The following is a 23484-nucleotide window of genomic DNA, read 5'->3' on the forward strand; positions in this document are numbered from 1 at the left end:
GCAAGTTGATTGCGTTCAAGAGATGTAAATCTATAATTCTTTAAATGACAATATAATATTTTACCAATGTTTTCTAATTTTAATTATTTAATTTCTGACGCTGACTTGACTGCCGGTTATTGGAGGGAAACGATTTCCTCAACATCAATGCCATAGTAAAACGCTGTTTTTGTATATAAATATGAACTTGATAGAACTAAAAATGCATGCATTGTCTAACATAATGTCCTAGGAGTGTCATCTGATGGAGATTGTAAAAGGTTAGTGCATCATTTTAGCTGGTTTTATGGTTTTGGTGACCCTGTCTTTGACTTGACAAAACATTACACACAACTCTTGTAAATGTACTGTCCTAACATACTCTAAATTTATGCTTTCGCCGTAAAACCTTTTTGAAATCGTAAAACGTGGTTAGATTAAGGAGATGTTTATCTTTCAAATGGTGTAACATAGTTGTATTTTTGAAAAATTTGAATTTTGACATTTATTTGGATTCAAATTTGCCGCTCTTGAAATGCACCTGCTGTTGATGGAGTGCACCACGGGTGGCACGCTAGCGTCCCACCTAGCCCCAAGAGGTTAAAGCTTGGTCGCAAATGGGTCTTCCAAATGGACAATGAACCCAAGCATACTTTCAAAGTTGTGGCAAAATGGCTTAAGGACAACAAAGTCAAGGTATTGGAGTGGCCATCACAAAGCCCTGACCTCAATCCTATAGAAAATCTGTGGACAGAACTGAAAAGGCGTGTGCGAGTAAGGATGCCTACAAACCTGACTCAGTTATACCAGCTCAGTCAGGAGGAACTTTATTGTGGGAAGCTTGTGGAAGGCTACCTGAAACATTTGACCAAAGTTAAACAATTTAAAGGCGATGCTACCAAATACTAATTGAGTGTATGTAAACTTCTGACCCACTGGGAATGTGATGAATGAAATAAATAATTCTCTACTATTATTCTGACATTTTCACATTCTTAAAATATAGTGGTGATCCTAACTGACCTAAGACAGGGCATTTTTAATAGGATTAAATGTCAGGAATTGTGAAACTGAGTTTAAATGTATTTGGCTAAGGTATATGTAAACTTCAGACAGATTCTTACAGACACTTTGTGGATGCGGTCTTGATTAATTTGGTCTTAAGTGTCAAGTAATCAAATGAAGTAACACGTTTGCATAGTACTCATAGCAATCCCTCATTGCCCAATCAGAAGATGCTTCATAGCAGGGTGCTCCTATCAGATTTCTGGATCCAACAACCTCTCACTCTGTATCTCTTACAGTCAGTAGACATGGAGGATGGGAAGCCTGATCTGCTGCTGGTCAAAGAGGAGACAATAGAAGATGACCCAGAGAGCATTGATCTGCTGAGTGGAGTAAAGATGGGGGAGCAAGGTAAGGGAGAAATACATACAGCCTACATACAGTAATAGATCTTCAATGGGAATAGTGATGCACCTGGCTATGATTTGCAGGTGGTTGGCTGGAGGCTAACAGAGGAGACTGGACGGCCATCTTGGATTCCCAGACGGGTGCAGCCAAGGGCCCAGGGGACAACGTCACAGAGCAGGCCAGGACCAGACGAGACATAGTGGAGGCCAGTGGATGGGACACCGTCCTCAACTCTGGGCTGGGGCACGACAACCAGAAACAGACAGTGAAACACAAAACAACAACCAAACTTATTCTCCCTAACAGACTGGCTGAGACCAGGGCGAGGCGTAGATTTGGTCCGCGGGGACGAGGAGGTGTCCATATGCGGCAGGAGAGAACAGACACAGACTCGGCTAGCGATGCTCCATCCTGCTCCTATAGTTGTGATTCAGAGAGACTGATGGAGCCTCAGGTTAACCCCCTAACAGGTGCTGCCTTCAGCCTGCCTTCTATAGGATCTATCAACTGGAACATGGACCCTGTGACAACACAGACACTCCCTGGCCTTCATCCTCCTCACACTCTCCAAATGTTAAACCAGACCTCAGACAATGCCAGTGCCTCAACACTAAATGGCTACACAAGCCCATTGACAAATGACAGTAGTAGTGATGCTATCAGCAGATCCGGTGGCAAAGAGAAGCGCTTCCCGTGTTCATTCTGTGGGAAAGCCTTCCGTTTCGCCAGACAGGTGGAGATCCACCAAAGGATGCACATGGGGGAGAAACCGTTCAGCTGCGACATGTGTCAGGACAGTTTTTCACACTTGTCCAGCCTGAAGAGGCACCAGAGGGTCCACACAGGTGAGAAACCATTTGGCTGCCACATGTGTCGGGCCAGTTTTTCACACTCGTCCAACCTGAAGAGACACCAGAGAGTCCACAGAGGGGAGGAATCTTACAGCTTACCCAGTGTGAGAAGAGGTTCTCCCACCAGCACCAGCTGAAGATGCAGCTGATGGTCCACAGGAGAAAGGCCATTCATTCGCCTGTACACACTGCGGGAAGAGGTTCTCAGAGAGGAGGTACTTCAGGATACACCAGCAGAAAATGCACATGGCCCATGTATAGAGTATAGCCCTCAAACTCAACTCTGGAACTCAATGCCAATTCCACAGTGGTTTTTTCATTGTTCTCCTGGGACACCAGGTGTGTGTAGGGCTGTTAGTTACAGTTACAGCCATAGCGGCGGTCATGTCTCATGACAGCAGTCAAATTCCACGTGACCATTTAGTCACAGTAATTAAGCTTCTCCAAGCTCTGATGGTGCTGATGATCATTAGTAGCCTACCAAACTTGCTAACTTCCTGGTGCTCAGCATTCTGTTGTCCCTCTTTATCACTCTGACATCAATGCAAATGTAATCGAAAATCTAATCCAACACTTCATGAGAGCCTATGTTGCGCAGCATTTCTATAGACTATGCAATTTTATGAGAAAACGGAGTGATGGCCTCCATTAAAAAGAGGATCCCATCAGATTTCTATAGGCTAGGCCTACTATATGTATTTCTCAACTTTCCTAGTATTAAGCACATTGCTTCTCTTTTCCACAGGAGTACAGCCTACCTGGCTGGCATGAACCACGGGAAAAGCGTCCACCATTAGCTATTTAAGTGTATTGTTTTCCCCCTGCCCCTGTTTCGAGACAGGTCCAAATCAAAACTCATTTCACACATATATTATTTAGTATATGTAAAGACAAGATTAAATCAAGAATAGTCTGATGGGTGACAATATTAGCGTTTCATTTGTAAATGATGCCCAGCGTGTGGAGTAAAGCAAGAAACAGTGCATGCCTTTTTCAAATCATAGTCACACACCTCATGTAGCCTAGCCCATACGTTTTGATAAGGTTTGTATCACAACTAAAGTAGCCAAATAACTTCTTAAAATGAAGCACATTAATCCGTGTCACAACGGGTGTAGAGCCTGCGTTTCAAGATTCTAAAATGCACCTTCATAATAAAAGGATTCCATGCATAATAGCCTTTGCTTTGAGAATGGTGTTTTCCCGCTAATGGAACATTCACGCTTACAGCATACGGCTGTGTGCGCATTGCTGCGCTTATAATGTGAAGAAATAGCCTAATAGTTTAACATTTTCAGCTAAACGTTCTGATCTTTTTCGTCAGCCTCATTGCTTAAAAAAGGTTTTGATGCTAGTGTTGTATTAATTTGGGATCTATCGCATCCCACAACTGTCCCAGGCTATTTATTTCTCACACAGAATAGGTAAACTTTTGTACTATGGGGGATAGTAGATTGACATAGGCTAGTGCTTTTGCTGTTTGTTAGGCCTACTCATCTTGTTGCCTGACAAAGTAAATGTGGACAGTTCTTCCAATATCTTCAATATGCGCCTCGGAATTGGATAGGGACACGCGCAGTTGCGTCCCCGACGTGTCCGTCTTCACTTGTAGCCTGTGAGAAAGAGCCGATCACGTGATGGAACGCCATGTGAGTGAGAGGTGCTTCAGAGCACCCACCCAGCCAGAAGGAAGGAAATTACAATTATTATATTCAGCCCAAGGGCACAGTAGCCACTGGCCGCAAAAGGCATGGATTGTTTTTAGGGGGCATTACGGCCACACAAAGGGGATGCAGCCGAGAAATTCTAGGCATTATCAAGTGCTTGTCAAATTGTAAATGAGAGACTGATGACGTGTGTATCACCTGCACAAAAAAAGAAAGCAGAGCTCATGCCTTTAATGCACATTTTTTCAAATCGTCATTAGTCGCATCATGCAGCCTTACAATGTATTAAACATCCTAACATATAGCTCAAAATTTCACAACAACATTTACATAACTCTAAATGAAGCATATTGGAGTACCTGTTTCTTCGTTAAACGCTCTGTAAAAATGCTTCACTAATGAAGTGACAACTATGTCCCTTAGGTTGATTCTGGTGTTTTACATTGAGAATGCCTTAATTAACTTGACAAAGCAGTGAAGATGTGTGTAATGTTGAACATTTTCCAAAGTATTCTAAAATTAATTTTATCCAAGCGAGGGTACCAGTTGTTCAGAAAAGGTAGGGTTACAATAGTGAGTTATTCCACTTACAGTTTAGCAGACACTCTTATTCAGAGTGACTTAGTGCATTCATCTTAAAGGCCCAATGTATCTGTTTTTATCTATCAAATAATATCTGGGTAACAATCAAGTACCTTACTGTGTAGGCTTGGGCGGTATACCGTATACTGGGGCATTTGGAAATAGGCACGGGATGTTTTTTCAATACCATTAACTATTTATTTTATACATTTGAATATACTTGTCACTTATTGTTTTGTGCAATAAAAGTATTGTACTTCAAAGTTGAGTGTATGACCATTTTGATTAAATGAAATACAAAATTGACTGTGACTGACTTGGTTATTTTTGTATCATTGCAGGGACTGAGTTTCCCTTATCTCCGTCTAACCAAAATATTATGCTTAATTCTTGAAACCAATTTTTTTTAATAATAAACTACAATGGCTCCATATTGTTGGGTACTTGAATCATAGTGTTAGAGATGGGATAGACTGTGGTAAACATTTTAGAATATGTCATGTTAATTATATACAGTGCCTTCGGAAAGTATTCAGACCCATTGACCTTTGTTACATTACAGCCTTATTCTAAAATTGATTAAATTATTTTTTCTCCTCAATCTACACACAATACCCCATAATGGCGAAGAAAAAACAGGTTTTTAGACATTTTTGCTGATTTATAAGTATTCTGACCCTTTACTCAGTACCTAGTTGAGGCACCTTTGGCAGCGATTACAGCCTCGAGTCTTGGGTATGACCCTACAAGCTTGGCACACCTGTATTTGGGGAGTTTCTCTCATTCTTCTCAAGAATACTTTCTTTAGGCACTGTATGCTCGTCTGTACAACTTTACAGTCTGCAGTCCATGAGGACCCGGTGTTGCTGGCAGGAGAGACTGGACCTCTGAAGCAGCTAGTCACAAACCCTGGCCCCAGATCAGAAGCCATCGCTGTTCATTCCCAAGTTGGAACCGGGACCAAACCGTGAGGGACAGACACTCCACAACCTGTGGACAGGGGGACTGAACAACCTCAGTCCTAGTGGTCATCAGAGAGACAGAGGCTCCAGTCAACAGCCCCGGAGCCGGGCCTGGGGCTTAGAGATAGGAACAGGAGGGTCTATGATACGGTATCCATGATGAACAGAGCAGGTCACCCTGGGCTTCAGCATTCACAGAGAGTGGTTAGACCTGTCATGGAATATTCTAATCAAGTGAGAGACTAATTTCGTCAATCTTAATTTAATATTGATTAACTATTGCAATAATGAAACTGTCGACCCCACACTCAGGATTGTTGGACCGAGCGCTTAACTTCTTTGGGATAGGGGGCAGTATTTTCATGGCCGGATGAAAAAACGTACCCGATTTAAACTGGTTACTACTCTTGCCCAGAAACGAGAATATGCATATTATTAGTAGATTTGGATAGAAAACACTCTGAAGTTTCTAAAACTGTTTGGTGTCTGTGAGTATAACAGAAAATTCCAAGCAGGAAGTGGCCTGTCTGAGAATTTGTAGTTCTTTTGATTCTCTATCGAAACTACAGTATCTGTGGAGTTACGTAGCACTTTAAGGCTTCCATTGGCTCTCTAAAGCCTTCAGAAAGCGAAATGAGGCGTCTCCTGTCTCTGGGCAGAGTATAGTAGCTCAGTTTCTCAGTGGTCTGCCTGGTGACAAAGAGATTGGATATGTGCGTTCACGCGACCACACTTTTTTCTTTTCCTCTTTGAATGAATACACTATTGTCTGGTTGGAATATTATCGCTATCTTACGAGAAAAATACCATAAAAATTGATTTGAAACAGCGTTTGACATGCTTCTAAGTATGGTAATGGAACATTTTGATTTTTTTTTTGTCTCGAATTACACTCGCCGTTACCCTTTGGAAAGTGACCTGAACGCACAAACAAAACGGAGGTATTTGGACATAACTATGGATTATTTGGAACAAAAACAACATTTCTTGTGGAAGTAGCAGTCCTGGGAGTGCATTCTGACGAAGATCAGCAAAGGTAATACAATTTTTGTAATACTAATTCTGAGTTTAGTGAGCCCCGAACTTGGCGGGTGTCTGAATAGCTCACCGTGATGGCTGAGCTATGTACTCAGAATATTGCAAAATGTGCTTTCGCCGAAAAGCTATTTTAAAATCTGACAGCGATTGCATAAAGGAGTTCTGTATCTATAATTCATGTATTTTGTAAACATTTGAGTAATTTAGTAAATTCACTGGAAGTTTTCGGTGGGAATACATTTACATTTTAGTCATTTAGCAGATGCTCTTATCCAGAGCGACTTACAGTAGTGAATGCACACATTTCTTTTTTTTTCCTTTTTTTTGTGCTGGCCCCCCGTGGGAATCGAACCCACAACCCTGGCGTTGCACACACCATGCTCTACCAACTGAGCTACAGGGGAATACATTTTCTGAACATCACACGCCAATGTAAAAAGCTGTTTTTTGATATAAATATGAACTTGAACAAAACATGCATGTATTGTATAACATAATGTCCTAGGAGTGTCATCTGATGAAGATCATCAAAGGTTAGTGCTTCATTTAGCTGTGTTTTGGGTTTTTGTGACATATGCTTGCTTGGAAAATGGCTGTGTGATTATTTTTGGCTATGTACTCTCCTAACATAATCTAATGTTTTGCTTTCGCTGTAAAGCCTTTTTGAAATCGGACAATGTGGTTAGATTAACGAGAGTTCTTTAAAATGGTGTAAAATAGTCGTATGTTTGAAAAATTGAAATTATTGCATTTTTGCTAGCGGAACGTCTAGATGCAACAGGTTTTAACCTTACAGAAAAATGCAGAGTTCTTACATGGTAGATTTAAAAATGCTTAGTCATGGCTGGTTCCACCCCTACCATGCAGATCGGGGTGCATCATAAGCCACCTCATGGTTATCTGCACTGTGTGTTTTATCCCCGGATACAATGAGGGTTTGTTCTACTCCTCCAGGCTCTATCTCGGGTCACACACACATTTTACATTTACATTACATTTGAGTCATTTAGCAGATGCTCTTATCCAGAGCGACTTACAGTAGTGAATGCATACATTTCATTTCATACATTTTATTTTTTTCTCCGTACTGGCCCCCCGTGGGAATCAAACCCACAACCCTGGCGTTGCAAACACCATGCTCTATCAACTGAGCCACAGGGAAGACTACACACCACATCTTGTCTATGGAATGCAGTCTTTAGCCATCATAAATCAATTTTCAGCTCAAGCCCCAGAGGCCCAACTCAGTCCCACAGACGCAGAACGCATCAAAGCATAAACAATCTTATAATTTTTCTACCATAGACCCCCCCCCTTCCCCCCCGTTGGTAGTCTGTCTTCTCCTTTGGGGTCTCGTCTAATGCCTGGTGACTGGGTTCATAGAAAGCCTGGATCTAGGCTTCCTCAGTTACCTCATAGTTACCCCACCAATACAGACAGGGTCAGGATGGGTGTTCACCACAAGAGGTACCTTGCCTAGCACACAGTCCCAACAACACCCAAACAATGGCTAGAGGTCAAGGAGGGAGCTCAAAGGTGAACCACCTGAGAGTGTTGGCTCCTGCTTCTACCTCTTCTGGTGTCATTGGGTCACACAACGTGGGAGGCCCGGATTTAGGACAGACGGCGACAAGGAGTATGACTGCTACACATGTGGGAAGCGCTTTGCTAAGGCGAACTATGGGAGCACCAGACCGTTCAAACCAAGGAGAGGCATTTAAGTGCAAACTATAGGTAACTGTCACCACAGGCCAGATGGCCTGCCCAGCATTTTTATACATGACCCTGTTAATTGCTTAATTAACTCAGGAACCACACCTGTGTGGAATCACCTGCTTTCAATATACACTGCTCAAAAAAATAAAGGGAACACTTAAACAACACAATGTAACTCCAAGTCAATCACACTTCTGTGAAATCAACTGTCCACTTAGGAAGCAACACTGATTGACAATACATTTCACATGCTGTTGTGCAAATGGAATAGACAACAGGTGGAAATTATAGGCAATTAGCAAGACACCCCCAATAAAGGAGTGGTTCGGCAGGTGGTGACCACAGACCACTTCTCAGTTCCTATGCTTCCTGGCTGATGTTTTGGTCACTTTTGAATGCTGGCGGTGCTTTCACTCTAGTGGTAGCATGAGACGGAGTCTACAACCCACACAAGTGGCTCAGGTAGTGCAGCTCATCCAGGATGGCACATCAATGCGAGCTGTGGCAAGAAGGTTTGCTGTGTCTGTCAGCGTAGTGTCCAGAGCATGGAGGCGCTACCAGGAGACAGGCCAGTACATCAGGAGACGTGGAGGAGGCCGTAGGAGGGCAACAACCCAGCAGCAGGACCGCTACCTCCGCCTTTGTGCAAGGAGGAGCAGGAGGAGCACTGCCAGAGCCTTGCAAAATGACCTCCAGTAGGCCACAAATGTGCATGTGTCTGCTCAAACGGTCAGAAACAGACTCCATGAGGGTGGTATGAGGGCCCGACGTCCACAGGTGGGGGTTGTGCTTACAGCCCAACACCGTGCAGGACGTTTGGCATTTGCCAGAGAATACCAAGATTGGCAAATTCGCCACTGGCGCACTGTGCTCTTCACAGATGAAAGCAGGTTCACACTGAGCACATGTGACAGAGTCTGGAGACGCCGTGGAGAACGTTCTGCTGCCTGCAACATCCTCCAGCATGACCGGTTTGGCGGTGGGTCAGTCATGGTGTGGGGTGGCATTTCTTTGGGGGGCCGCACAGCCCTCCATGTGCTCGCCAGAGGTAGCCTGACTGCCATTAGGTACCGAGATGAGATCCTCAGACCCCTTGTGAGACCATATGCTGGTGCGGTTGGCCCTGGGTTCCTCCTAATGCAAGACAATGCTAGACCTCATGTGGCTGGAGTGTGTCAGCAGTTACTGCAAGAGGATGGCATTGATGCTATGGACTGGCCCGCCCATTCCCCAGACCTGAATCCAATTGAGCACATCTGGGACATCATGTCTCGCTCCATCCACCAACGCCACGTTGCACCACAGACTGTCCAGGAGTTGGCGGATGCTTTAGTCCAGGTCTGGGAGGAGATCCCTCAGGAGACCATCCGCCACCTCATCAGGAGCATGCCCAGGCGTTGTAGGGAGGTCATACAGGCACGAGGCCACACACACTACTGAGCCTCATTTTGACTTGTTTTAAGGACATTACATCAAAGTTGGATCAGCCTGTAATGTGGTTTTCCACTTTAATTTTGAGTGTGACTCCAAATCCAGACCTCCATGGGTTGATAAATTGGATTTCCATTGATTATTTTTGTGTGATTTTGTTGTCAGCACATTCAACTATGTAAAGAAAAAAGTATTTAATAAGATTATTTCATTCATTCAGATCTAGGATGTGTTATTTTAGTGTTCCCCTTATTTTTTGAGCAGTGTACTTTGTATCCCTAATTTACTCAATTTTGGCAGTTCAGTTAACTTCTCCTTCCTGAGGAGTTTCTCATTTACATTTTACATTTTAGTCATTTTAGTCATTAACCTCATTGTCATGTGGTTAATGATACAAATCTAAATAAAAGTAAACTAATGCAAGATTACCATCCTCTGCCATATGAACACATTGTATAGACCATGATCCATTGAAATGAGCACAGGAAACAGCCTATAGGCCAATGCAGCAGTAGGCCTATAACTTCCATTCCTCTCACACTGAGGATTGGTGATCACCAAGGGGGAGATTGTTGAAGATTTTTTGAAATGGCTTACTGTGAGGAACTCTAGTTTTAATATAGTATAATTTTCAATGGATGTTTAACAGCTTGGAGCACCCCAAACAAAAGACAAACGTCATAAAACAAATCTTGTTTCTCACAAGTGTAGCAGGTTGTGAACTCTGCAAACAATGTTTCCACTCCGAGAATGAGAACATAAATGACTAAATCAGTGGCGACCCGTCATTCAGCCCCACATTTCTCGTAGATGTTCTGGGAAAATACGTTTTGAGCGGTCATCCAACTCGGAATTGTAAATTCTGTAACTCGGGCCTCTCTAGAGCTACGACCTGAAGATCACTGACATCATGATTCAACCTTGTTTTTAAATGTTTTTGTTGAGTTCCCAATTGTATTGAAAGCACCACAAATCCAGAGAATGACAGACTTTGATGACAAGTGAGCACAGCACAAGGTGAGTCCAAAAATGTATTGTATGCTGCTGCATAAATTATGTAATATGCCAGGGAGATATGTATACTGTAGCTAAGAAAGTAATACTAAGTGTATGTTGTGTAGTAAGCTATTAGTAGCCTCACCCTAATAATTTGGTCTATTTTTACCTCTTAATATTGCCTACTGTTCTGATTTGGTGGTGCACATGTAGCCTATAACCTGTTTTTGAGAAATGTAATAATCGAATATTGTAATAGCTTTCATTGTCTGCCCTTTATTTATCCTACGGTTCTGACTAGGTGTACAGGGAGAATACTGTAAGAACGGCCCATGTTCTGAATTCGGTCACTGTACATTTCAAAAGTGCTGAACAAATAGTTCTATTGACTACGTCCATCCTAGCTCGCTCATTAATGTCTTAATCTAAATTACGGATTGCCTCATATGCTTGTCGTCCCCTTGTGCCATAGTTTGTACATCTCAATTGTCAGTAGAAACCATATTTGTTAAAGCAAGTCAGCTATGTTTTTCTAAAAGGCAGTAAAAATGAGGCTGAATGAACTGTTTCGCTGCCAGACAAGGCTCCGCTGATAGCCAGGTGTAGCAGTGGTAAGGTGTTCGGGACTGCTGTTGGGACTCTGCTGTTGGGACAGCTTTATGTAGGCCCTAACAGTTTGTGGGCAGCGTTATAGTGTGATTAATGTATTGTGGCTTTGCTGGCATGCATCCCAGATAAAAATGTTTTTGCCCCACCAAGATTTACATGCTAAAATCGCCACTGACTGTAATTAATACATGCATTAACAGAAATGAATGTAACCAATTGAAGGGCATTAATGGTACATTTCCTACTATCTCACATATGATGACTACGGTGTACTTACCAGTGTCCTCAGCTTGAGGTTGTTAATTTATGCTCCAGTTCACAGTATCCTGTCCATGGCTCCCCTTTTTTTACCCCCTTTTCTCCCCAATTTCGATCTTGTCCCATCGCTGCAATTCACCAACGGGCTCGGGAGGCGAAGGTTCAAGTCATGTGTCCTCCGAAACTTGACCCGCCAAACCGCGCGTTTAACACCCGCTAGCTTAACCCGGAAGCCAGTCGCACCAATGTGTTAGAGGCAACACCGTTCACCTGATGACCGAGGTCAGCCTGCAGGCGCCCGGCCCGCCACAAGGAGACGCTAGTACTCCCGGCCAAACCCTCCCCTAACCCGGACGACGGTGGGCCAATTGTGCGCCGCTCTATGGGACTCCCGATCACGGCCGGTTGTGATACAGCCCGGGATTGAGCCCAGGTCTGTAGAAACGGCTCTAGCACTGCGATGCTTAAGCAATAAGGCACGAGGGGTGTGGTATATGGCCAATATACCACGGCTCAGGGATGTTCTTATGCGAGACGAAACATGGAGTCCCTGGATACAGCCCTCAGCTGTGGTTTATTGGCCATATACCACAAACACCCGAGGTGCCTTATTGTTATTATAAACTGGTTAACAACGTAATTAGAGCAGTAAAAATAAATGTTTTGTTATAACTGTGATATACCACGGCTGTCAGCCAATCGGCATTCAGGTCTCAAACCACCCAGTTTATAAAGTGCCTTAGACCGCTGTGCCAATCGGGAGGCCCCCTCCCCTTCTTGTCTCAACATTTTAAATTACACATCTTCGCACACATTTTAGATGCTTTTCACTGACCCCAGCAACTCAAATCAGCTAGGCCTATTGCCATCCGCTCTGCCAAAATTGTGGGCTTCCCAAATAGGCATAGCACTACGAGCCTGTGATTTGTAACAATCCACAGCTATTTTTTTTTTTTAAAGAAGCTAATGATCCTCGATTCCTCTGTGGCCAAGTCATGCTTTCTGGTGTAGTATTTTGATTGATTTTATTTATGTATAAACATTTACTGTCCATTTATTTACCTATTGGACCCACCGCTATGCCATTTCTCTCCAGTACTATTGGCTTTCATTGTCCAGAAGCCAAAGGCAGAATCAGTCGTCATAGCAGCCCATCCTAGTTGATGCATCTTTCAATTCCCCCTCTTTACTAAGGTTAACAGATTTTAATCTGTTACATGGAACCGCTATCAGGTGCTGCTGCTAAGAATAGCGTTTTCCCAGGCGCTGCTGTTTATTATAGCGTTTTCCCAGGTGCTCTGTTAAGCATGGTGTTTTCCCACGAATTGCATTTTCGCAAATGTTAGAAAATTGTTTTATTTGCTTGTTCTGTTAAGATGCATTATCGTGATTTTGGTCATTCCGAGCACTGTGGGTGGATGCTCTAATGGACCCAATTCATATGGGTCTGGTACATTTTCTCAAATGGCTGGTCACGTCGTCTGTCCGGCGCCACATTTTCCTAAGAGAAAACATGGAATGTGCCCACTCTGGTATTGGCACACGCAGATACAGTGCGGTAATGGTGCGCGGGTCAGCTGTCTGTTCACCCTCACCTGCCCACAAATGCTAATAACCCACTTGCAACCGACCGACTATGTGATAAAGTGAAAATCTGAGGCCCTCACCTGGCTAATATAGTAAATGCCTGTAGGCTACCAGTGGTGTGTATTCATGGTTGCCAAGAGAAGCCAGGTTTACTCAAATTGAAGGGAAAAAAAGTGTCTTTCATAATTTTCCTTACATACGCAAGAGGCTGAATGTCTCACCGGAGAAAGCATCTGAGCGAGCGAAACAGCGCCCCTCTATCTCTGTAGGCCATCTATCTGATGCAAAAAAAAAAAAAAGACATTGTTTGCCGCCCATAGCATTGAATGCAAGGGAAGCCAACGAGCATTGGCGTTTCTCAACAAGTAGGGTAGGTCACCATGTTTTTCCTACTTGCACACAGAAATCAGAACCATGGACAACCATGAAGAGCCACATCATATTTAGATTACGTTGATTGGACTAAATAGTTTTTGGTATCTTTTAGTTGTCATTGTATTCGACTAATCATAGGTGATTTGATGATGTTGAAATGGTGCTGGAATAGTGGAGGCAGCTTCTGTTTTTTACTTGCGGTAACTCTCCGTGGTTCTAAATCAATATTTGTTTAGCGGCCCCAAAATGTCAGAAACATTAACTTGCTTGACCATGCTTTAGGTCATACCTTATTTACATAAGTATTTAGACCTTTGCTAGAAGACTCGAAATTGAGCTCAGGTGCATCCTATTTGCATTGATCATTGTTGAGCTGTTTCTACAAATTGATTGGAGTCCACCTGTGGTAAATTCAATTGAATGTACATGATTTGGAAAGGCACACACCTGTCTATATAAGGTCCCACAGTTGGACAGTTCATGTCAGAGCAAAAACCAAGCCATGAGGTCGAAGGAATTGTTCATAGAGCTCCGAGACAGGATTGTGTCGAGGCACAGATCTGGGGAAGGGTACCAAAATATGTCTGCAGCATTAAAAGTCTTCTAGAAACACAGTGGCCTCCATCATTCTTAAATTGAATAAGTTTGGAACCACCAAGACTCTTCCTGGAGCTGTCTGCCCAGCCAAACTGGGCAATTGGGGGGAGAAGGGCCTTGGCCAGGAAGGTGACTAAGAACCCGATGGTCACTTTTACAGAGCTCCTCTGTGGAGATGGGAGAACCTTCCAGAAGGACAAGCATCTCTGTAGCACTCCACCAATCAGGCCTTTATGGTAGAGTGGCCAGACGGAAGCCACTCCTCAGTAAAAGGCGCGACAGCCCACTTTGAGATTGCCAAAAGGCACCTAACGGACTCTGACCATGAGAAACAAGATTCGCTGGTCTGATGAAACCAAGATTAAAGTCTTTGGCCTGAATGCCAAGCGTCACATCTAGAGGAAACCTGGCACCATCCGAAGATGTGGATGTCAATTATGGCAGCCCCCCACAACTCTGAGGGTTAAATGCAGAAGACATTTAATTGTTGTTCAACTGACTAGGTATCCCCCTTTCCCTACGGTGAAGCATGGTGGTGGCAGCATCATGCTGTGGGGATGTTTTTCAGCAGCAGGTACTGTGAGACTAGTCCAGATCGAGGGAAAGATGAATGGAGCAAAGTGCAGAGAGATCCTTGATGAAAACCTCCTCCAGAGCGCTCGGCACCTCAGACTGGGGCAAAGGTTCACAGGACAACGACCCTAAACGCACAGCCAAGACAACGCAGGAGTGGCTTTGGGACAAGTCTCTGAATGTCCTTGAGTGGCCCAGCCAGAGTCCAGACTTGAACCAGATCAAACATCTCTGGAGAGATCTGAAAGTAGCTGTGCAGCAATGCTCCCCATCCAACCTGACAGAGATTGAGAGGATCTGCAGAGAAGAATGGGAGAAACTACCCAAATACCCCGAAGCATGTGCCATGCTTGTAGTCATACCCAAGAAGACTCGAGGCTGTAATCGCTGCCAACGGTGCTTCAACAAAGTACTGAGTAAAGGGTCTGAATACTTCTGTAAATGTTTTTGCTTTGTCATTATAGGGTATTGTGTTTAGATTGAGGGGGAAAATAAGGCTGTAATGTAACAATGTGGGGGAAAAAAGGGGTCTGAATACTTTCCGAATGCACTGTATGTACATATAGTTAGGGGTAAAGTGACTAGGCAACAGGATAGATAAAACATTAGCAGCAGCGTATGTTGAGTCAAAAGTTAGTGCAAAAAAGGTCATTGCATATAGACAGGGTAGCTATTTAGCAGTCATATGGCTTGGGGGCAGAAGCTATCATATGGCTTGGGGGCAGAAGCTGTCATATGGCTCGGGGTCCTGTTGGTTCCAGACTTTGTGCATTGGTACCGCTTGCCGTACGGTAACAGAGAGAACAGTCTAGGACTTGGGTGGCTGGAATCTGACAATTTTTGGGGCCTTCTTCTGACACGGCCTGGTATAGAGGTCCTGGATGGCAGGGAGCTCGACCTCAGTGATGTACTGTGCCGTTCGCACCTCTGTAGCGTCTTGTGCAGAGGCCTCAGCCGCACTACTGAGCGCCTCATCACTGTCTGTCTCAGTAGCCTACTCTCTGTAAAGCAAAGTTATGAGAACTTAGTAACAATTTTTTCTCCTGCTGAGGTAGGCTTCTAGCTGGCTAAGTAATACTAGCCAGAGCCCTTCAACGTTACTGCAATAGAAGACTCTGCCGACAGCTAGCAACCTGACTGACTGACTGACAAATTTACCAGTTGTGCACTCCTTCTCCGAGAGTAGTTTTTTGTTTGTTGGGGGGGACCCTATGTAGACACGGCAGGAGTCACAGGACGGTTTTAAAATTGCCTTTTGTCCGGCATCTCGCAAACAAACTGTCAGCAGCATCTGTAGTTGCCTACTTGAGCCGACTGCAAGCTGGGGTAGTTCGTTTCACGTCTCAGGCTCTTGGCATGTGCCGCGAGTGTGGAGTTAACCTTTTGAAAGAGCGGTAAATGTGCTGCTAAAAAGGCAAATTCGGGAGGCAAATCCATGGGAATGCAGGTGTACAAAGCACTGTTCATGATTACACTCGTTTACAAAGAGGCAGGCGATTAGAACTCCTTCAGATAAAGAATAAGCGTTCTGAGCTTTGTTCAACACTGGGAGTAATATTTATATGTTGACCCATAGGCTAATGGATTTTCTTTGTGTACAAAATAGTTTATTTTATTTGAAAAAAAATAGGACCTCTGTGTCATGGCCTTGCGGTCGGATACCAAGCAGTTGCCATACCAAGCGGTGCTGCTGGCAGTCAAGATGCGCTCAATGGTGCAGCGGAAGAACCAAATATTTTCAGGCTCCTGAGGGGGGAAGAGGCGTTGTCTTCTTCACGACTGTTGGTGTGTGTGGACCATGTTAATTCCTTAGTGATGTGATATTTCACTAATAGTATGTAAACATATAGGTTCACGCTTATGCCCACGAAGCAGACAATATTTTTAGAGCGACGCGTTGTCAAGCGAAGGCGCCGGTTCAGGTCAAAACACTGTGTTGGCGCCCGCCGAAAAGAACTTGTAGCTAACGTAGTAAAATAAAACAGTACCGTATTTCAAAGAACAGCGCGCATACCCATTTTCATTCAACCACACCCTTTGAGCTATGACGCAAGCCAATAAGATCCTTTCTCTTCAGTGTCAACGGAAGTGAACAGTGACCAAGAACAATTTCCACTTTAGCGTTTTAATTTGTTATTTGGACGTTTATTAACACCATGGAACTCAACATATTACTAATTTAACTGCACGGCATCATATTCTTCAGGTAGTGTTTAATTCTCGTTGGAGACAGGACTTGGTTAATAGATGTTATCTAGGTAACGCTAGCTAACAATGGCTAACTGTATGGTTTTTCACACTCAAATAGCCTCCATCATGGAGGTGTTAGCGAATGCAGCCGTGGCAGAGATCTGTAAACTCGTAGACGACGACTATGCAGTGTTTCGTTTGGAAATAACTCAAAGCCAGAAAGAAAACAGGGTATTACGGAGGAAACTACTGGAACTGAAGGTGGCACGGGAGCGCGCAGAGCGCGTCCTCGCCAGTCGCCCCAGTGGCGTCAAGATCCTCGACCGATACAGAGGAATGGCAAGAGGTACATTTTGCAGAAGGCTGTGGCCCCGTTCCCCTCTGCCCTTGTGGCTTTAGATAATAATAATAATAATTCACCTGATTACTTGGATGTCTTGCACAAAGACACAATATCATATTCTAACCAGATTTTCAGCATTTTATATATGATGCATGGAACATAATCAATTGACCTATACATAGTATGTCAAGAAGTTATGAGAAGTGTTACCTTACATCCTTGACAATTCTAGACAGTGTCAATAGTGTACAATATAGCATTGATCATTGACAGTAACTAACCTAAACACCTCTTTTCCCTCAATCACTCTCTCAGGTGAAGGACATCTCACTGGAGGACACAAGAGCTCTGTGAAGCCAGCAGGACACAATACATGGAGAGATGACCAACCAATCACTGTTGATGAGGGGAGTGGAACCTCAACCCAGCATGTTATCATGATAGAGGTTAGTGTAATAGTGTTGCATTAACAATTAGTTACTTTGTAAATGAAATGTGTCAAGTTGTATTTTTTTTCATAAACTATTATGCCTGCGCGCAGATTTAAAAAAAAATATATATTTCACTTAGCTCTTCACAGCGCGAGGTGGAATAGGCTATATAGGATTCGTAGTTCTTTGACTTTGTGCGATTAATTTACCAGCTATGAAACAAAATGGCGGAAGTACTTTGAAAATAGCTCATCATAATTTACTATTTTTATTCACAAATGTGAGTGAAAAGCTCGCACTGTGGAGCCCTGACCACCCGCCAACGTGGCTGGTGAAATAGACATCTTACCCACCAATGCCAAAATCTACCCGCATTTGGCAGGTGGGGGGGGTTAATTTTAGGCCCTGCATGTAACTATAAGTTCCTTGAATTTTACTTTCACGGGTGCCTTTTCATTATCTGGATAAACACTTGTGGTTTCTAGCTAACGTTACACCAATCAAAGCAGTGTTGTGTGAAGTGAAGAAAAACTTGAATGGTCAAAACCATTGATTTTGGGGCGACGGGTTTGCATAATGCTATCATATCACGCAATTATACCATTTATAAAATGTTAAGATATATGTATATTTAATACAGACACAAGGCTGTTTGGCTCATCTCAGTCGCAAATGGGAATAACTTTACAGCTGTTTCTGATTAATGAACAATGCCATTTGTAGCAAAGCATTTGTATGTCATTTCACAGGAAAACACACCGCATTCACACGGATTTGCACAAACTGGACAGTTCGGATTTCTCACTTCAAACCCAAATATATCATACTTTGATTAAAACAATGACTTATTAACTTAAATCATTGTACAACATCATGGGTAAGCTATGGCCATCATCTTTCAACTCAAAAAAGTTGATTTCTGCTGGTGTGGGCATTTAAACTTCCAATTACTACCACAAAGATGGCCGCCGGTCAATTCACAGTTGAATGTCAACTTAAGTAAGAATGTGTATTCTGTTAGCTATAGTTCTATGATTTCAATAGGTTTTCTATGGATGATTCACAGTATAATATAAAATAGCTGATATTCCCATTCAAGTCAACATTCTCTGATGTATGGCCCGCCAACCATCTTTTTTTGGTACCAATTGAAAGTTGAAATTGTATTCCCATTTTAGTACATTTATCAGTCAAAACATGACACGCACCACCCTGTTTTCAAGAGCATGCTGTGCCTCAACTGATGACTGGCACAACACAAACATCTCAGATGATGTAAAATAGTATAAGCTACAACATATGCAAGAAAAGTGGACTTTTTTTTAGATCATTGGCGTTAAAGAAAAAAGTACTTTTTTATTTTTCAAGAAATCAAAAAATAGACAACCCTGTTTGTAAGCTTTTAAATCATATCAAACTCACCCGTTTCTCTTTTGCAGTGGTATGGCGGGGTAGGCAAAATGGGTCAACTTTGGGCACCTCTATCTCATGAATGTTTTGGCACTCAGGTCCAAAATGTTACTTTCTGACCACTTCTACCATGGAAAGTTTCATTCAACTCAAAATGAGTGCGGTCAAAAAGTGATTGAAATGAAATGGAATGACCCATAGGGAAGCTTGTGAGACGTCCCTACGACATTGTTGTCGTTGTCTTTTGACCAATCACATCACACCTTTTCACATCAGATCTTTTTCAGAGCTGATCTGATTGGTCAAAAGACTAATTAGTGAAAAAATATAGAATTGGGCTGCTGTCTAAATGCAGCCTTCTTGTGTCAGTATGCAGATGCAGAGGCTGCAGGTCCTAGGGTTAAGCAGGAGAGGTCTGAAGGAGAGGAGAACCCACGACACAACAGAGACATCCAGACTGGAGCAACGGCTGGAGTGGTGCCCCCTGTGGCCACGGAGGACTCTTCCACCACCCCAGCGCAGCCCAGGATGCGACGCAGCATCACGGAGGTCAGTGGAATGCTGAACGCCGTCCTCAAGTCAGAGACCGACACAGAGACTTTAACTGTAACACAAAGGCTTTTGCACACAGGATCTGACCACAGATCAGACCCAGAGAGACTGCGGCCACTGGGCTGTTCTCCTGCTCCCAGTTCAGAGTATTTACTTTACGGTAACCCAAGCCCAAGGACGGTTCATTCTCATCAGGACTCAGGTGACGTGTTAGAGACGGGCAGTGATCCGTCTTGTTCTTACTCTACAGAGATGGACCCTGGCAACATATCCTTGGGTTTAGAGACACAGACTGTTCTCTCTAGAGGGGATTGGAACCGGTACAGTAGTAGTGTATACTCTGAAGAGTGCGTAGAGGGTCGGGTCGTAGATAAAGTGACTGTGAAAGTGGAGGGCGATGTCCCTCCCACATGGAATGCAGATAGTCACCTAGGAGACGGACACTCACAGGGCAGAGATTTCTTAGAAAACAGGGAAAGCTTGGAGACGAATCCAAATGTCGTGACCCACTCCCCTTTACACGCATTCAGTGGAAGCGACCCAGTGTCCACGTCGATGCGGCCTTCCGATTCGCACAGCCGTGTCCTTTTCGATCAGGTATTGAACTCAAACGACAGGGCTAGAGCCCAGGCTCAGGGAGGGGAAGCCACATCAGGCAATAGTAAAGAGAAACGGTTCCTGTACAAGTTCTGTAACAAAGGCTTCAGCTGCACCCAGAAGGTGGAGATCCACCAGAGGGTCCACATAGGGGAGAAACCATTCATCTGTACCCAGTGTCACATGCGCTTCGCCCAAGCTGGCACCCTGAAGAGGCACCAAAGGGTCCACACAGGAGAGAAACCCTTCAAATGTACTCAGTGTCACATGCGCTTCGCCCAGGCTGGTGACCTGAAGAGGCACCAGAGGGTCCACACAGGGGAGAAACCCTTCAGGTGCCCCCATTGTGAGAAGAGGTTCTCCCGCCAGGACCAGCTGAAGATGCACCTGAAGATCCACATGGAAGAAAGGCCGTTTGCGTAGCTACCTCAGGGTGCACCAGCAGAATAACCATTCCACTCTATAACAGACCAAGAACGTAACCATTTCTACTTGATACTGTAGCTTCTGACGTTTAGATCAAACCCTGCATTAAAAACAAAGATGAATTTTCATTGTTGTCAACAGAACAGGTCCACAGATGCATTTGGAATAACAAGAGAAACAGATTTCAGTGTTGAATATTCCTGGGTAGAATAGTGCATCCAGACATTGTGTGATATATAAGGCATATATAAGCCTAAAAAGTCTGTTACATATTGTGTTTCTACTGTTTAGGCTATATGTTTTATTACTTCAATTCAACTACTTAAATTGTTTCCCAAGACACTTTTTATTTGTTATTTTTTAATAAATGTTTTTACCCCCTTTTTTTCACCAATTTTGTAATATCCAATTGGTAGTTAGTCTGTTCTCATCGCTGCAACTCCCGCACGGACTCTGGAGAGGCGAAGGAACAGAGCCGTGCATCTTACGAAACACAACCCCGCCAAGCCACACAAATGTGTCAGAGGAAACCCCGTACACCTGGCGACCGTGTCAGTGGGCACAGCGCCCGGACCGCCACAGGAGTTGCCAGAGCGTGATGGGACAAGGACTTCCCGGCCGGCCATACTTTCCCCTAACCCGGACGACGCTGGGCCAATTGTGCATCGCCTCATGGGTCTCCCGGTCGTGGCCGGCTGCGACACAGCCCGGTATCGAACCAGGATCTGTAGTAACGCAGCTAGCACTGCGATGCAGAGACTTACACCGCTGCGCCACTCGGGAGGCCCCCAAAACACTCCTAATGAGAAAATGTATGTGTATTTATTGTTGACACGTGTATGTGTGGTTTTCATATGGTGTATATAACACTTGTTTATGTGTAACCCTTTAGACTCGTACCTGTATACGGGTTGAAAGTGGCAGATTTGGGCACTGATAATCACCTAAATAGTAATGCAGTGGCTGTACAGTAACATGCTATAAATGACGTCAGTGCTCGGGCTCGGTTTGGGTTTTGACTGACAGCTGTTCTGAACTTGAGCACAACACGCGACAAGTTGCCCCCATCTCTCCCGCTAATTGGGCAACTTTTTGGTTTTCTGAGTGAAGGAAATGCTGTAAATGAAGAGGACTTCTTGTATTTTGAAAGATGAGATGTTAAGGATTATAATAAATACCACTTTTATGTCATACAAGCCAAACACTCATGAGTCCAATTGTGCACTTCACATTTCCATATCATAAAACTCATATCATATACAGTCGTGGCCAAAAGCTTTGAGAATGACACAAATAATAATTTTCACAAAGTCTGCTGCCTCAGTTTATATGATGGCAATTTGCATATACTCCAGAATGTTATGAAGAGTGATCAGATGAATTGCAATTAATTGCAAAGTCTCTCTTTGCCATGCAAATGAACTGAATCACTAAAAAACATTTCCACTGCATTTGAGCCCTGCCACAAAAGGACCAGCTGACATCATGTCAGTGATTCTTTCGTTAACACAAGTGTGAGTGTTGACGAGGACAAGGCTGGAGATCACTCTGTCATGCTGATTGAGTTTGAATAACAGACTGGAAGCTTCAAAAGGAGGGTGGTGCTTGGAATCATTGTTCTTCCTCTGTCAACCATGGTTATCTGCAAGGAAACACGTGCCGTCATCATTGCTTTGCACAAAAAGGGCTTCACAGGCAAGGATATTGCTGCCAGTAAGATTGCACCTAAATCAATCATTTATCGGATCATCAAGAACTTCAAGGAGAGAGCTTCAATTGTTGTGAAGAAGGCTTCAGGGCGCCCAAGAAAGTCCAGCAAGCGCCAGGACCATCTCCTAAAGTTGATTCAGCTGCGGGATCGGGGCACCACTAGTACAGAGCTTGCTCAGGAATGTCAGCAGGCAGGTGTGATTGCATCTGCACGCACAGTGAGGTGAAGACTTTTGGAGGATGGCCTGGTATCAAGAAGGGCAGCAAAGAAGCCACTTCTCTCCAGGAAAAACATCAGGGACAGACTGATATTCTGCAAAAGGTACAGGGATTGGACTGCTGAGGACTGGGGTAAAATCATTTTCTCTGATGAACCCCCTTTCCGATTGTTTGGGGCATCCGGAAAAGAGCTTGTCCGGAGAAGACAAGGTGAGCGCTACCATCAGTCCTGTGTCATGCCAACAGTAAAGCATCCTGAGACCATTTATGTGTGGGGTTGCTTCTCAGCCAAGGGAGTGGGCTCACTCACAATTTTGCCTAAGAACACAGCCATGAATAAAGAATGGTACCAACACATCCTCCGAGAGCAACTTCTCCCAACCATCCAGGAACAGTTTGGTGACGAACAATGCCTTTTCCAGCATGATGGAGCACCTTGCCATAAGGCAAAAGTGATAAGTGGCTCGGGGAACAAAACATTGATATTTTGGGTCCATGGCCAGGAAACTCCCCAGACCTTAATCCCATTGAGAACTTGTGGTCATTCCTTAAGAGGCGGGTGGACAAACAAAAACCCACAAATTCTGACAAACCCCAAGCATTAATTATGCAAGAATGGGCTGCCATCAGTCAGGATGTGGCCCAGAAGTTAATTGACAGCATGCCAGGGTGGATTGCAGAGGTCTTGAAAAAGAATGGACAAAACTGCAAATATTGACTCTTTGCATCAACTTCATGTAATTGTGCACCAGTTTGAGTTTGCACCAGTTTGAGTTTGTCAAGAACTGCAACGCTGCTGGGTGTTTCACGCTCAACAGTTTCCCTTGTGTATCAAGAATGGTCCACCACCCAAAGGAGATCCAGCCAACTTGACACAGCTGTGGGAAGCATTGGAGTCAATATGGACCAGCATCCCTGTGGAACGCTTTCGACACCTTGTAGAGTCCATGCCCTCCCGACGAATTGAGGCTG

The 23484-nt window shown here is 43.9% G+C and overlaps 2 protein-coding genes across 6 annotated transcripts in view; both read left to right on the forward strand.

Annotated features, from left to right (window-relative positions):
• The window catches only part of LOC106610040 (oocyte zinc finger protein XlCOF7.1-like), a 268532-nt gene that overhangs the window by 186987 nt on the left and 58061 nt on the right, over window positions 1-23484 (forward strand). The window contains exons 1-4 of one of the 5 annotated variants that reach the window (XM_014209157.2): window positions 16706-16840; window positions 16943-17170; window positions 17483-17613; window positions 19378-21890. The exons of 1 other annotated variant lie outside the window; for it this stretch is intronic. In XM_014209157.2, coding sequence (XP_014064632.1) covers window positions 16951-17170; window positions 17483-17613; window positions 19378-20580 — 1554 coding nt within the window. In that variant the 5' untranslated portion in view covers window positions 16706-16840; window positions 16943-16950 and the 3' untranslated portion in view covers window positions 20581-21890. Of the gene's footprint in view, window positions 1-16687; window positions 17171-17482; window positions 17614-19377; window positions 21891-23484 lie in introns of those variants that run through there. 3 more of the 5 variants (XM_014209156.2, XM_045723176.1, XM_045723174.1) reach the window with 3 other exon arrangements.
• LOC106610042 (zinc finger protein 8-like) lies at window positions 971-4798 on the forward strand. Its single transcript, XM_014209163.2, has 2 exons — window positions 971-1395; window positions 1476-4798. The coding sequence occupies exons 1-2, from the start codon at window positions 1215-1217 to the stop codon at window positions 2378-2380; spliced, it is 1086 nt and encodes a 361-aa protein (XP_014064638.1). The 5' UTR covers window positions 971-1214; the 3' UTR covers window positions 2381-4798.

The sequence above is a fragment of the Salmo salar genome, chromosome ssa08 (genome assembly GCF_905237065.1).
Source record: "Salmo salar chromosome ssa08, Ssal_v3.1, whole genome shotgun sequence".
NCBI lineage: Eukaryota > Metazoa > Chordata > Actinopteri > Salmoniformes > Salmonidae > Salmo > Salmo salar.

Excerpts from the sequence above, each read along its gene's own strand:
- LOC106610042 (XM_014209163.2), top strand. The coding sequence starts at position 1,215 with ATGCTTCATAGCAGGGTGCTCCTATCAGATTTCTGGATCCAACAACCT. Across the intron at positions 1,396-1,475 it reads AGTAAAGATGGGGGAGCAAG|GTGGTTGGCTGGAGGCTAAC; the intron begins GTAAGGGAGAAA and ends TATGATTTGCAG.